General features: G+C 45.9%; 1 protein-coding gene across 1 annotated transcript in view; it reads left to right on the forward strand.

Moving 5' to 3' along the window:
- Window positions 1-11771, forward strand: part of SFMBT2 (Scm like with four mbt domains 2) — a 109845-nt gene extending 98074 nt beyond the window's left edge. The window contains exons 17-21 of the mRNA XM_058805530.1: window positions 2295-2470; window positions 3898-4070; window positions 7385-7633; window positions 9380-9508; window positions 11538-11771. Coding sequence (XP_058661513.1) covers window positions 2295-2470; window positions 3898-4070; window positions 7385-7633; window positions 9380-9508; window positions 11538-11678 — 868 coding nt within the window. The 3' untranslated portion in view covers window positions 11679-11771. The remainder of the gene's footprint in view (window positions 1-2294; window positions 2471-3897; window positions 4071-7384; window positions 7634-9379; window positions 9509-11537) is intronic.
- Window positions 11772-13865: the final 2094 nt, after the last annotated feature.

Consider the following 13865-nt stretch of genomic DNA (forward strand, 5'->3'; position numbering starts at 1 on the left):
TTGAGACTGATTGCTGCAGTCATGGAGATCTCCATTTTGCCATCCTCTCTGTTAATTAAAATGTGTGTTGCATTCAAAGCAGACGATGAAATCAGTCAGTTGTTCATTTTCCTAGTTTCATCTTTTCCTTTCAGCAGTCACTGCAGTACAATGGGTCCTTCCTGGGCAGCCAAACACAATAGGAAGCACACAGTTAGAAAAAGTCAGCCATCCTTGAATAATACCCATCAGGCAGCTTTCTTAGCTTATAAGAAAGAAGATCAAGAAGCAATTTGATTAGAGTGCTTTTGCAGGGAAACAAAACCAGATGCAGTCTTTTCATCCTAGTGCTGAAAGTCAGAACAAGGACAAATAAATGTGAGTTAAATTCAGATGCATCCAGACATAAAATGAGGTGTAGGTACAGGTGCTCCCTGTGCCATGATTCTTCCAGTGGGGAGACCCTTGAGGCTGGTGCTTGTCTGGAAGTGCTGGTTTAGTCCAAGCAGAGTTATTTGGGTCCAGGTGAAAGCCGCACAGTGAAATCTCAGAGAGCAGACTCACTGACCAAACAATCCAGGCTGTCATTAAACGTCATGGCTCCTGGAGAAGTAATAAGTGCAGGAGTCTTTTCAAACACATTGAAAAGAAATATAAAACTTTTGTAAGTAGGTGCATTTAAATGCCTGTGGCATTTAGTGGTTTTGGTATATCAGGTATTGCCAAACCTGCTCAGCCAGCCTGCCTCTGCAGCTGTTTCATGGGGAAGCTGGGATCATAACAGTGCTCTGTACCTGAAGGGAGCATTTTCCCTTTTACATCATCTGGCCAGGTCTTTAAGGGTGTGTGAAAAGGTGGCTCATGAAGTCATTAATGCATTCAGGTGAATGAATCCAGGACTGTCCTGGCACCAAAAGGGGTATCAGAGCCTGGCACCTTGCAGGAGTGCTCATTCGGGTTTTATGCTGAGGTGATAATTTGGATTGCGACCTGAGCATGGTTGGACTGGGCTGTTCTCAGACCCAAGTTTCATTTGGGTTTCCCCTTTATAACACTTAATGTGCCAGTTTCAAACCCTTTTCTCACACCTTTTTGTTTCAGAAAGAGCTGTCTGAATGTTTTAACTCTCTGGTCACATCTTTATTTCACCACCTCCTTCTCTTCCTCTCCCATATCTATCAGCAGCTGCTAGGAAACTGCAGATCTTAATACACTGACAAATGCTTTGTTTCATTTTTCCTGGTGACTGTATCTTTCTCTTTCCTTGCCTCCCATCCAGTAATCTTTCTTCCACTGTTGTTCCCTCTTTTTCTTGGTTATGTGTTGCTTTTCCCTCCTGTGAGCACATTTGTAATGCCAGCACCGGCCTCTGGCATGGTTGTTTCTCGTGTTGCATTCCTCAGGATACGTAAGAGATGTTTTAAAAACCTTATCTCACTGTTTACAACAGCTTGCTGCTGCTGTTTAATAAATTACAGGGATAATTGGTTTTCCAGGGTTCACATCTACAATGTAGTACAGCAGGGATGTAACTGTATCTTTCTCAGCCATTTATCACTCAGAAACACTTCATATGAAACACTGAAATAAATGTTTTAGTGGCATAGCAAATTTAAGACAAACCTTTCATTGCAGGTTTCTGCTCCAAGCATTCCCTGCAGGAATCAGTTTTTAGGACCTTTGCTGCAGCCCTGTTAAATAACTCCAGAGACTCCTGATGAGTTCCTTGGGTTTTGTAGTGCTCACATCTCAGAGTGGCGAAGTCATCTGGTCCTGGGGTGGCAGAGATTGTTGTTTCACACAGATATTTCTTCACAACGAGTGTGTCCTGATAGCCACAGCTGGCACCATGAGTCTTGGGGATTGCTGGGAGCTGGAACATGATATGGGAGCAGGAAAGATGGCAGTGGAGAAAACCAAAGTGCACTGAGGGCTTAGAGAGTTCAGTCCAAACACAGGGTGGTCACCAGGTGTATAAGCATCTGACCATGAGTCAATATATGAAGAGACACTGCATCCCTCTCCAAAAACCTTTGCATCAGTTCACAATAAGGGCTTGCTGTCCTGTGCAGTATCCTCACCAAGCCTACTGAGATTCATGTCCACACCTTCAATTTATTCCACCCTTTCCTTCCTCCAGTCCATCTGAAATGGAGCCACTAAAAAAAGCAGACACCTGTTCTGCCTGCATTACCAAGAGAGACACTCTCCCAGAAGTCCCTGGGGAGGATCTCTCCCTGGCAGAGGAGGGTCTGGTCTGCAGCACCACAGGATTTTGCTGGATGGGTGACGTGGGGTCCTGTGCTCCTCCCTAGGTACAGGGGGAAGACGTACAGGGCGACGGTGAAGATCGTGCGCACGTCGGACCAGGTGGCAGATTTCTGCAGGAGGGTCTGTGCCAAGCTCGAGTGCTGCCCCAACCTCTTCAGCCCTGTGCTGGTGGCTGAAGTCTGCCCTGAGAACTGCTCCATCCACACCAAAACCAAGTACAGTGAGTACTGGGAGAATGCCTCTTGGTGCTGGCTGGGAACCAGAGAAGTGGGAGGTGGTGTGTGGTGAAGAACAGGAGTTGTGTGATATGATGTCAATGCTGATGAGGATTCATCTCATCTAAGGGCAGTTATTTAATCCTGAGGCCACTACAGGTTCCCTTAGAATCATCTACTAGAAAACTGTCCCTCTCACTCCATCTAATGCATCTGTTTGAACATCATCACTTTTTGGAAGTCTTGAATTTTCTTCATATCTAAAGTTCACACACGGAGCACGTAAAAGGAACCTGCTGTGGGAAGCTGAGATTTTAACTTGCCACATCTGAGACAGCTTTGTTAGGTGAGATGAATCCTCCTGGTAATGAGTTTCTGGCATACACACCAGCACAGGACAGAACCACAGTGCTGAGGTGCTGGAAGGTTTGAACACTGACTCTCTACTCAGAGTGTTTGATATTTAAACATGATCCTGCCTCTTCAGGAAGGTTGTTGTTAGTGTTCAATCCTTTTTGCTGTCAATATTATTGGTATTATTGGCTCTCAAACAGGTCAGGAAAGTGGAAGTGAGTGTTGTCCTTCTTCCACAAAGGTTGCAAAAAGCAGTGTAATTGATCTAAAGCAATTCTCTTGAGTTTGGTGCCAGTAGAAGGAGGAACACACTCAGGGGGATACTGAGATCCCTGGGGATGGGTTTCTGTAGAAATCTACACCTGAGCTGGAGTCTTGGCTCCCCTGGTAGCAAATGGAGAGCTGGAGGAGCTCCAGCTGAGGTTGTCCCATCTCAGAGTTGGTGGTTTATGTGACTGGATGAATTTTTCCTCAGAAATCCATTGATTAGCTGAAAGGCTCAGTTCAGTTATGAACTTTGCCATGGGTGCCAAGGGCCATTTTAGTTGTCCTGAGATACCCTTGCTGGTCAAGGACAGTGTCTTTCATCCCCACAGTGTGTCTTAAGGCATTTAATACAAACATTTAATGTAAGGTCAGAGGACTTCATTTCAACCTGGACCACAAAATAGTTAAATTAATAAAAACCCATTCCTTTGTACATGACTGAGGCTAGCTGGCCCTCTCCCCTCTGTGCTGAAAACTTCAGCAATTTTACCTCACACAGAACTGCATTGGATCAAATCTGGAACTTGTTGGCCTCTTTCCCTCCAAATCACTGCTCAGCTCTGCCTGAACACATTGTTAAATTCTCAAGTCTTCATTCATCATCAATAAATCTGGATACATAAGAGCTGTAACACTCTGTGCTAGTCCAACATGACCTATTTATGCTGTACTTTTTTTTTTCCAAATCAGTGTATTTTAAAGTTTAAATTGCACTTAGAGTACATTCCTGAAACTGTAGCAAGGAGCGAGCCAAGGTTCCCTTCTTTGGGTGGTTAAAGCTTTTAATGGGCATTGTGCTTCTTTTCTCCAGCTTATTATTATGGGAAGAGGAAAAAAATCATTAAGCCACCAATTGGGGAAAATAACAACATGAAAGGTGGCCATGTCAAGCCAGCCAGACGCAGAAAGAGGCGGAAATCCATCTTTGTGCAGAAGAAAAGGAGATCATCAGCTGTGGATTCCAATGCTGCAGGCTCTGCAGAGGTTTGTGTCACTCTGGATAAATCAGCAAAAACCCCTTGGTGCCTTCTGCATTTTCCTTTTGTGGGGCTTCTCAGCACACCTGAATGCTTCCAGTTTCTATTTTGGATCCTTCCTTGCTGCTCTGTTATTCTAAGATCAGTCTGGTTTCTTGGGGCACTTTGGGGATTTTTACCTTGGCCATTTCAGAAGTAGCAAGCAGATTTTTTGCTCCCACCTTTCCAATGCTCACTCATCTCTTTATTTTATTTCCTTCCTTAAAAGCAGGCAGATGAACCTGTTGGATACTTTGCACAGCATTTAGCAGAGTGAAGGAGCTCTCTGATCCATGTCTAAGATCTCCAAATATTGTAATCAGTAATAATAGCTCATAGCCATTGTGGTTTCAAGGAATTTTATATATATTTTTTAACTATTCCTAATATTTTTTGGCTCACAACATCAAGGCTTAACATACATGCAAATGGTTTGTGTCCCAAATACATGGAATTTGAGGGCTCAGTCTTTCCAGTCTGCTGTGTGATACAACAGGTTCTGAGCCTCAGCAAAGATTCATGTCCAAATTAAACCTGGAATAGACTTAGCTCTGTGTGGGTTGTTTTCTGGGGGCTTTTCCCATGGTGACAATAACAGAGCTCATGTGTGGTTTCACTTCCTCAGCTGAGTGCCAGTGATTGCTGCTTTGTGCAATGTGAAATAAAATTGGTTTACTTAAATTCCCTGCACTTCAGCTGGAGTAGGTTATTTTATTCAGCTTTCAGTTGATTGCCTGCATCTTCATGGCTTGGTCCTCATTTAGGTGTAGTTCTGCTTCATTTCCTTAGATTATACCTGCTTCAAAGGAACGTAAACTTATGTTGAGCCTAAATCAACCATTAGCCAAGTTTTTCAACCTTTCAGCCAATACAGCTATCTTTGTCTAAATTGCTCTTTCACTCAAGACCTGAGCACATGGCTTTGGGTGCCTGCTCACACTTGGATCACAGATAAGCTGTCAAAGCCATTTGGGCAAGTTATGTATATATAAAGTTCAAAATGCACAGTTTCCATCAGTTGGTGAATGTTTGTAAAGCCCTGTGTGACAGAAATAACAAGAATCTGATATAATACTTCAAATGGAACTTAGGGCTTCACCTCCAGCAGTTCAGTGTTGGGCTGAAAGCAGGGAAATCTGGGTGAAATCTTCTGTCCCGAGTTTTGTAGGAATGTCACTAAAAAAGTGCTATCTTGAACATCTAGACTATCTTCAAAAGACACCAAAATTTCCCTTTTTTCAGGAGCAATAACATCCAAACCGATTTGAATCAATGTGAAAGTCTAAAGTCAAGTTTCTGATTTTATTTCATCTCAGACAACCCGGATTTCATTTTATCCTCTTAGTATTTTCCATTTCTCCTCCTGCACGTCAACAGTGCTACAAGTTTTGAGATACCAGCCCAGGATAGGAACATTTCATGCCAGATGAGTCATTGCTGTTGACCTTTAGTAATGCACCTTTGCTGGGTTTCAGGATGTCCCCAGCAGGCTGCAGGGTCCAGATAGCTCAGTCCTGTTTGGGACAGACTGTCCAAGTTCCCAAGCAGTTCTCAGCCACGGGCAACCTTAGCAAGCTTAAGTGAGATCAGCTCTTTTAGTGATTTAGTGATTTTTAGCTCCCTGTGATTTTAGCTCTTAGCTTGCTAGGTGCTGCAGGCAGGCAGATGTAGGGAGAGAGAGGAGAAGGCCATGTGGGGCTCCACACTGCTGTCTTTGTTGATTCTTCTGTGAAGGGTTCCACTGACAGATCTTCTACCAGAACCAGGCAAAAACAGCCCTTTATATAGGGTACAGGGGGATCAGAAATGGTCCAATGGTAAGGGTTAAAGGAAAGTGACCTATAGGGTTACAGAGGGGTTCCAAAAGGCAGAAGAGGGGCTTCTAGCCTGTTCACCATGACTTGGCATTTCCTATCTTTAGGCTTCTGCTCACCATGGTGCCCTTGCAGACCCATGGCCTGCTGCGCTTTAGTTGGGAGGACAAAAAGAATTTCCTGCCATACACTTTTTCTTCTTCTGCATTTTGTAACAAACCTAAATGGAGGGCTAATTCACTTAGCACTGTAACAAAAACTAGATAATTCAGTTAAAACAAATGTTACCCCAGACCAGCACAGCCATGGGCGTGCAGTCTGGCCCCATCCATGCCTTTGGATTTGCTGCTGTGTCCATCTCCCAGGTGCTGTTTGAAATAAACACGGGCAGGAGAATTTTCTCCTTTTTAATGCCTTTATTAAAAGTGATCAGCTCGGTTGGGGAGAACCAACAGGTCTGCACTCACACTGCTGCTGCCTCCCAGGAGTGACTCAGAGGAGGAGGAAGAGTGCAGCTGTGTCCATTGGTCTGTGGGCAGAGCTGGGGGTTCCATCCACATGAGAGCATCGGGAAATCCCTTGTTCACTTTTTTGGATTGACCTTCAGGGTCCCGCCACTAGCTGAAGTCCTCCTTGGCTAGGACAAGGGGCAAAAAAGGGTCTCAGTGTCTCTGCAGGCTCTGGACTTTGTTCCTCACGTCCAGACATCACTTTGATCTCTTAATTCTGTGTTGGCTCGTTGTTTTTGGGGTCTTTTTGGTAAGTTTGGTGGGATGGCTTTCCCGTGGCATGCTGGCTCCGAGGTCATTTGTATGCCCTCCGATGTCCCCTCCTTTCACTGTCCGAGAAGGGTTATCCACCTGGCAGCAGGCAGGGTGGTACTGACAAAAAGGGGAATTCTCAACAATAGGGAGTTTGTGACGGTGTTCACAGGGGTCTTATGTTGAGGGAAGAGACAAGGATCTGACTCCATATTTCAGAAGGCTTGATTTATTGTTTTATGATATATATTACATTAAAACTATACTGAAAGAATAGAAGAAAAGGTTTCATCTCAGAAGGCCAGCTAAGCTAAGAATAGAAAAGAAAGAATAACAAAGGTTTGCTGCTCGGACAGAGAGCCGAGCCAGCTGGGCTGTGATTGGCCATTAATTATAAACATCAAAGATGGGGCAATCAAAGATCCATCCACCTGTTGCATTCCACAGCAGCAGATAATCATTGTTTACATTTTGTTCCTGAGGCCTCTCAGCTTCTCAGGAGGAAAAATCCTAAAGAAAGGATTTTTTATAAAAGTTGTCTGAGACAGGAGTTAATGACCGACTCTTAACAGGTGATTACAACCTAAAGTTAACATAAAGTTAACAAAGAACTCTCCTCTGCCAGCAGCCAGCTCAACTTGTAACTCCACAACCTTTTAAAAAAATGGGCAACCTTTTTTTTACTGGTAACACTGTTTGTGGTGCAGGAGAGCGAGGAGGACGAGGCAGACGCGATGGAGGACGAGACGGGCAGCGAGGAGACGAGCTCGGAGCTGCGCGATGACCAGACGGACACGTCCTCGGCCGAGGTGCCCTCTGCCCGGCCCCGCAGAGCCGTCACCCTGCGCGCCAGCGCCGAGCTGGACAGGCCCCCTGCCCCCGAGAGAGCCCGCCGCAGCCGCAGGGCCCAGCCCCACTCCGGCAGCGAGGCCGACAAGGGCACGCCAGCCAAGGAGGTGAGCGTGTGTTTTGTAGCACAGTTCATCCTAAATTGACCTTCAGTGCTGAAATAAACACGGGTAGGAGACCTTTCTCCTTTTTAATACCTTTATTAAAAGTGATCAGCTCGGCTGGGGACAACCGACGGCTCCGCGCTCACGCCGCCGCTGCTCCCAGGAGTGACTGGAGGAGGAAGAAGAGTGCAGCTGTGCCCACTGGTCTGTGGGCAGAGCTGGGGGTTCCATCCTCATGAGACCATTGGGAAGTTCCCTTGTTTTTCAGTTCAACATTCAAGGTCCTCTGTCTAGCTCTGTCTAGCCGACATCTTTTTAGGTTAGGGTGAGGGGTAAAAATGCTGGATTCTGCTCTTCACGTCTGGTCATCGCTTTGATTCGTCAATTTTGTGTTGTCTCGTTGTTTCAGAGGTTTTTGGCTAGGTTTGGTGAGGGGTCCCTCCTGTTGCATGCTGGATCCAATGTCATTTGCATGTCAACTCCATGTCCCTTCCCCTTCACCATCTGGGTACCATCCTCCAGGAAGCAGCAGGGTGTCACTCGACAAAAGGGGGAATTCTTAACCATCAACAACAGGTAGTTAAGGAAAACGGCAGGTGATTACAGCAATAAACAGTTAGAACTCCACCCTGGCAGCAACTGGCCCAACCTGTGAACTCTGCAACATTTTAAAAAAATGGCCAGCTTTTTCTACTCATAACAAGTGCCGAACTTTGCTGCTCTGAGGAGGACAGCCCTGCCCTGGTTCTCCACTGTTGGACATCCCTCTGGCTGTCCTGGATGGCTCAAGCACCTGCCAGGGGGCTCAGAGACCTTGGCACAGAGCCCAGGACCCCCCTGTGACTTTGATTTTGACTCATGGAAAAAATTACTAACCTTATATGAGGATCTGCAAGCCACAAGAGTTTAAGTAGAATGATAGTTAATTTGTCACAGGGTGAAAAATAGATTTTTGGGGTTTTTAGAATGGGGGCTCAGGGTCCCAAGATGGAGGAATCTGGGCGTGCCTTGTCCTTCTTTCTCCTTCTTCCTAGCCTCCAGCCTCCATCTTCTGGGTGATGCTGGCACTTATGGATTGGTTTAGGGTAGAGACGGACAGTCTAACATAGGTGATAGGTATTGGAAAATTATTGTAAATAAAGTACACATAGTTTTAGTATAAAAAGATAACACCACCCCAAGCGGTCAGTGTGCCTCTGTCTGACCTGCTGAATGGACTTCAGCAGGTCAGGAAAAGAATGTTATAGATAACAGAGAATAAACAACCTTGAACACCAGAACAGAAGAATCCTGACTCCTTCTTCATCTGCTGGGCTGGGAAAAGAGACTCTCAGACACATCTCGGGATCATCCTGACCACAGAGACCTCAAGACTCCACAGGAGATAGTTTGTTTTATGATGTCACCCTTGAGCCAAGAATGACACAAGAACAGGTGAGACACCCAATTGCAAGAGGAGAAAAGGAGGCCTTATTACAAAGGATTCTTCAGGTTTTATAGATGAATAGGATACATTCCACTTGATCGGCTAGTTAATAAAAAACACTTTTCTCACATGCCGTCCTGGAGAAGAACAGGAAAACAAAATGAAAAAACACTACCTGCAGATTGTACTAACAGGTTATTACATTCTTACAACTCCCTAAAAATTCTCACAAGCCACTGGGATAAACAATTGCTGTTTCTCTCTCCCTGACTGGCTGGCATCCACATGATGAAAACCTTTCTTTGTTATTTTTGTCCTCACAGGAAATTAAGCCAGAAGAGGAAGAGAAGCTCGTCCTGGACAGTAACCCACTGGAGTGGACTGTGACTGATGTTGTGAGGTTTATTAAACTCACCGACTGTGCACCCCTTGCCAAAATATTTCAGGAGCAGGTAGAAGTCCTTTTGTCACTTGTCCCTTTGTGTCTGTGGTGCCTGTTCGTGTTACAGGACATCCCACCTTGCTGGCTGGGCTTGGGGCTTTGGTACAGAGACTGTGACCAGACTTCAGATCCATCAGGCCAAGTTATAACACCACTTTTGGCAAGGCATGAAAACCCTTAGAAACTTGAGTCAGAACCAGATTCTCAGAGAGTCCAGAAACTCAACAGCCTTGTGAAAGACCCTTGTGGAAAGCAGGAGGTTCAGTCCTTTCATGCCAAGGTCCACAGTGCCATACTGGTGTCCCATAGGTAGGAACCTCAATGTAAAAGAGGTCATGGTTGCCTGGTGCATACCAGGCTTTCTCCAGCCAGATGGGTTCCATCCTGTTCTAAAATACTAGCCTGGGAAGCAGAAAAGTGCTGCTTGAAGCCCAAACTGGCTGTGTAAATATTTCTGTTAGCAGAAATGTTAGATGTCCCATGTGTGTAGACACCTAATTCCTAACTATGTTCCTCTGAATATCTGCCAGTCAGGCATTGGATGACCCAAATTTAGGAGATGCCAGTCTTCTCCCCATTAAGCAGATAGGTTTGCAGGAGCAAAGCCAGTGCTCTTCTCATCTCAAGCCAGTGTGAGTGTGTACAGTTTATGTGGAAAAAGCCATTCCTTGGCAAATGAGTCGCAGCTACTGCTGAGGGTAAAGGGCAGCACTAACGAGCCGTAGTTAGGGAAAAACAAGTGTAGTTAATTAGTCAGTGGTGTGGCCAGCTGCTCATTGAGCTGTCTCTGATTCTTCACCATGGATGACTCCAGCTGCTGTGGCTGGGAGAAGGTGGAGGGTGAGTCTGGAGCGAGTGAAGCTCCCCAGAGCAGGATGCTGCAGTTGCTGTGTCACAGCGAGCTCCAGCCATTTGTTAACCAGCCTGGAGCAACGCCAGGGCTTGGAAGCCAACCCTGTCTCTGCTTTGCCAGAGGGTTTTACAGTGGCTTGAATCAAACACAGATGACTGGAGCTTTTCCTTGTGAAGCCCTGGTGCAATGGTCTGTGCCATGAACCTTCAGTGGGGGATGGACCTGAGCTATGGACAGTCTGATCAAAGCAGCCCTTCAGGTGTCTAAATCCTCCTTGTCTAAATCCTAAGCAAAATCTTAACTCCAAGTCAATTTAAAGTGCTGCCTAATCACGGCTGTCCTGGGGAGTTATTGTTGGCTGTGAGTTGCTGTGCATAGACTCTGATGCTCCCTAAAGGGTTAAAAGCAGTTTTGTGGCCTGATATCTCAGTCTATTAAAGAATAAAGAGAGCTTGAGCTCTTTATTAAGAAGAGGATCATAAAGCCAGCAGAGGTTCCCAATAAAAGTCCTCATCTGGGGTACTGGTTCTACTCCAGTTTGGTGTATAGTTATGCTTGAGGGGAAGTCATGACCTGCAGAGGTCCTTTGCAGCCTACACCATTCTGGGATTGTGGGACATTAGAGATTGCAAGGGCTTTGGGTGGTCCAGGCCCCTCTCTTGGTCGTGCAGCAGTGGAACAAGGCAGGTCCTGGGTGTACCTGGGTACAGGGCATGGAGCAAGGCAGACATAAACCTGTGCTGAGCAAATCCTGGCCAGAGGAGGTGGGGGAAAGGGTCAGACTTGGCAGTGGGACAGCATCAGTTTCTCCATTCAGCTCCCTCCTGGTGTCTCCTGGTGTCTGTCTGTAGCCTGCCCCTTGTTTCACCTCCTCAGGCATAAAATGAGCTGATCAGATCTTTGTTGGCTCTGCAGAAGTTCTGCAGGTGATCCCTCAATTCAGCAGCTGGGAGGCTTTTCCCAAGCTGGGGGTTAAACCTGTGAAGAGACACTAGACAACTTCTGAAAAATCATGTTGTGTCTCGGGGAAAGGAGATAGGCTGTGTCAAAGTGGGAGAAAAAAGCAGAGGATAAAAGAACTTAGTTTTTAGGGCAAACTGTTCTTCTTATTCCTCCAAACTTGCTTATGCATTCTGCCCTCCAGAGTCCTCAAACAAACCCATTTTCCCTGTGTTTCTCTCCCCAGGACATCGATGGCCAGGCCCTCCTGTTGCTGACACTGCCCACAGTGCAGGAGTGCATGGAGCTGAAGCTGGGCCCAGCCATCAAACTGTGCCACCAGATCGAGAGAGTGAAAGTTGCTTTCTATGCACAGTATGCCAACTGACTGCACTTCTGCATTCCTTCCTCTCCTCCTCCTTGTTCCCTGTCTTTTTGACCACTTCAGCTTGTTCAAGGGGTTTTCTTCCCCCATATCCTTTTTCTTTTCTGGGAACAAGTGGAATTGGAAGCACTGGGAGCAATCCATAGGGGGAAGAAAAACAAACACAAGAAGAAACGAGCTACAAATGGAACTAACTTTTCTGTACTTGTAAAGCACATGGAAAGACTGCTGGCATCTCTCCTCATGAGCCTGTCCAACCCATTGCCCAGTGGTGCAAGGCCAGCATGGATCAGGTGATTTGTCACCAAACCAAACCTACCAGTGGCAGACACATTCCCAAGGAGAAGGGTCAGACGTTTCCAGGTGGTCATGGTTTGTCTAGGACAATTTCTGGACATAAACATTTCTTTCTGACAGCTCTGACACTCTTCTTTCATATTGAAATGTAAGTCATCATTTGTAGCATTACCTGGGGTTTAACTGCAAGTTTGATCTTGGTGATCTTGCGGTGATCTTTTTTTTTTCTTCCTTCCACCTCTCTGGTTTTACAAAAGGAAAATTGTTACACCAGGCATATAATGGTTATTCCTGACTTAATTTTGAAAGGGGACTCAACCCATGGTCTCTGTGATACCAGACAAAATTGCAGTGGATTGACAGAGGTGACACAAGACCTGGTGGGGCAGCAGCACACCCTGAGCCACGCTGGCTCTGCACAACCAGCTGAATATCTCTGTGGTGGGATCTGTACAGTGCTCCATTCTTTACAGGAACATGAAGGCTTTCATAGTCAAAATCTTAACTCCAAGTCAATTTAAAGACCTGTCTTGGAGCCATAAGGTGACAGCAGACTGGGATCAGGGACTCTGCTGACCCCTGTGCTCAGAAGATCCTACTGACCAACACCAGGCTGCAGCTGCTGCATTCCCCTTCACTGCTTTCCTTCTTAAATTCTTTGGAGAAGAGGGAGGACCTTCAGATAGAAGTACTCTGGAATAGATCCAGATCTTGCCCAGAGGGTGTTTTAGTCAAGAAAGCATTGCCTCTGCCCTGCATCACTTGGGAATTCCTGCTTCCCTTTCAGCAGGTTTCGTGATTTGTCACTGAGGAATGGGATTGGTGCAACTGCTGCAGGCTGGACCAGATGCTGAGACTTCATCAGAAATGTTCTTACATGGGAGATGAGCAGGACTGGGTCTGTTCTCCACTGTTGCTTTGTTCTGAATATCTTCTTCAAGTTTTAATTGGCTCAAGGCAGTATTGGTTGCCTCTGCATCAAATACTGGGGTTTTGTTCTTCAGAAATCCAGAAACAGGGTTCTGTAGTGGGGCAGATGTTAAAAAAATGGAGGTTTTGACTGGATTTCCTGCTGATAGTGAAATCAGTGCGACTGATTTGATAACTACTTTGGATCCCTCTCAGGGTCCCCTGAAAGTGTTGCTCAGTGCTTCACCTGTGAAGACTGAAGTATTGCACCCAGCAAAGTGAGAGAACAGCTGAGAAAATCAGGGAGGCTGCTTCTCCCAGCTCCTCCTCACTTCAGCCCAGTCCTGGTGTTTCATCTGTCAGCAGGAGACAGCTCCTGGGAGGATTCTGTCAGGAGAACTGGAGCATGAGGACGTTCCAAGGAAGAGAAGCAGAAGGGCTGTGTGCAAACAGCATCCCAGCCCTGATCCTTTACTCATCAAACCCAGTTTCTTCTGCTGCTCTATGTTCTTGGAGTTTCTGGCCTCTGGGATTTGTCAGAGACAATTCATGCCTTCTGGGACACACTGCAAAAATGTCATTTTTTGTCTTCATCAGCCTTGTGACTGTAGATGTTCCTATGGCAGCTAATTCCTCGTGGAGGCATGAGTGGGGAGCAGACACACGCAGACTCTGAGAGCAAGCAGCTCTAGGGCTGGCCAGCCAAGGAATGGGTGAAGCATTGAGCCAAGAACATGGGAATCTTTACTGGCTGTTCAGGGAAGTTAAATCATATTCAAAACTCGAACTATTAAACAACAACAAAAACATTTTAATTTTATCTCGCACCGGCTCTTTTATTTCTGCAGATTTCTCTCTCACTATTTGTCTTTCACTTTATTGTTCTTCAGTGTTGCCTCATTTATCACTTTCTGTCCTCTCAGAGAAGTTGATAACCTGAAATCTTTATGCTAAAATTACCTTGGGTGGTAAATGCTTTACAAT

The sequence above is a fragment of the Ammospiza caudacuta genome, chromosome 5 (assembly GCF_027887145.1).
Source record: "Ammospiza caudacuta isolate bAmmCau1 chromosome 5, bAmmCau1.pri, whole genome shotgun sequence".
Lineage (NCBI taxonomy): Eukaryota > Metazoa > Chordata > Aves > Passeriformes > Passerellidae > Ammospiza > Ammospiza caudacuta.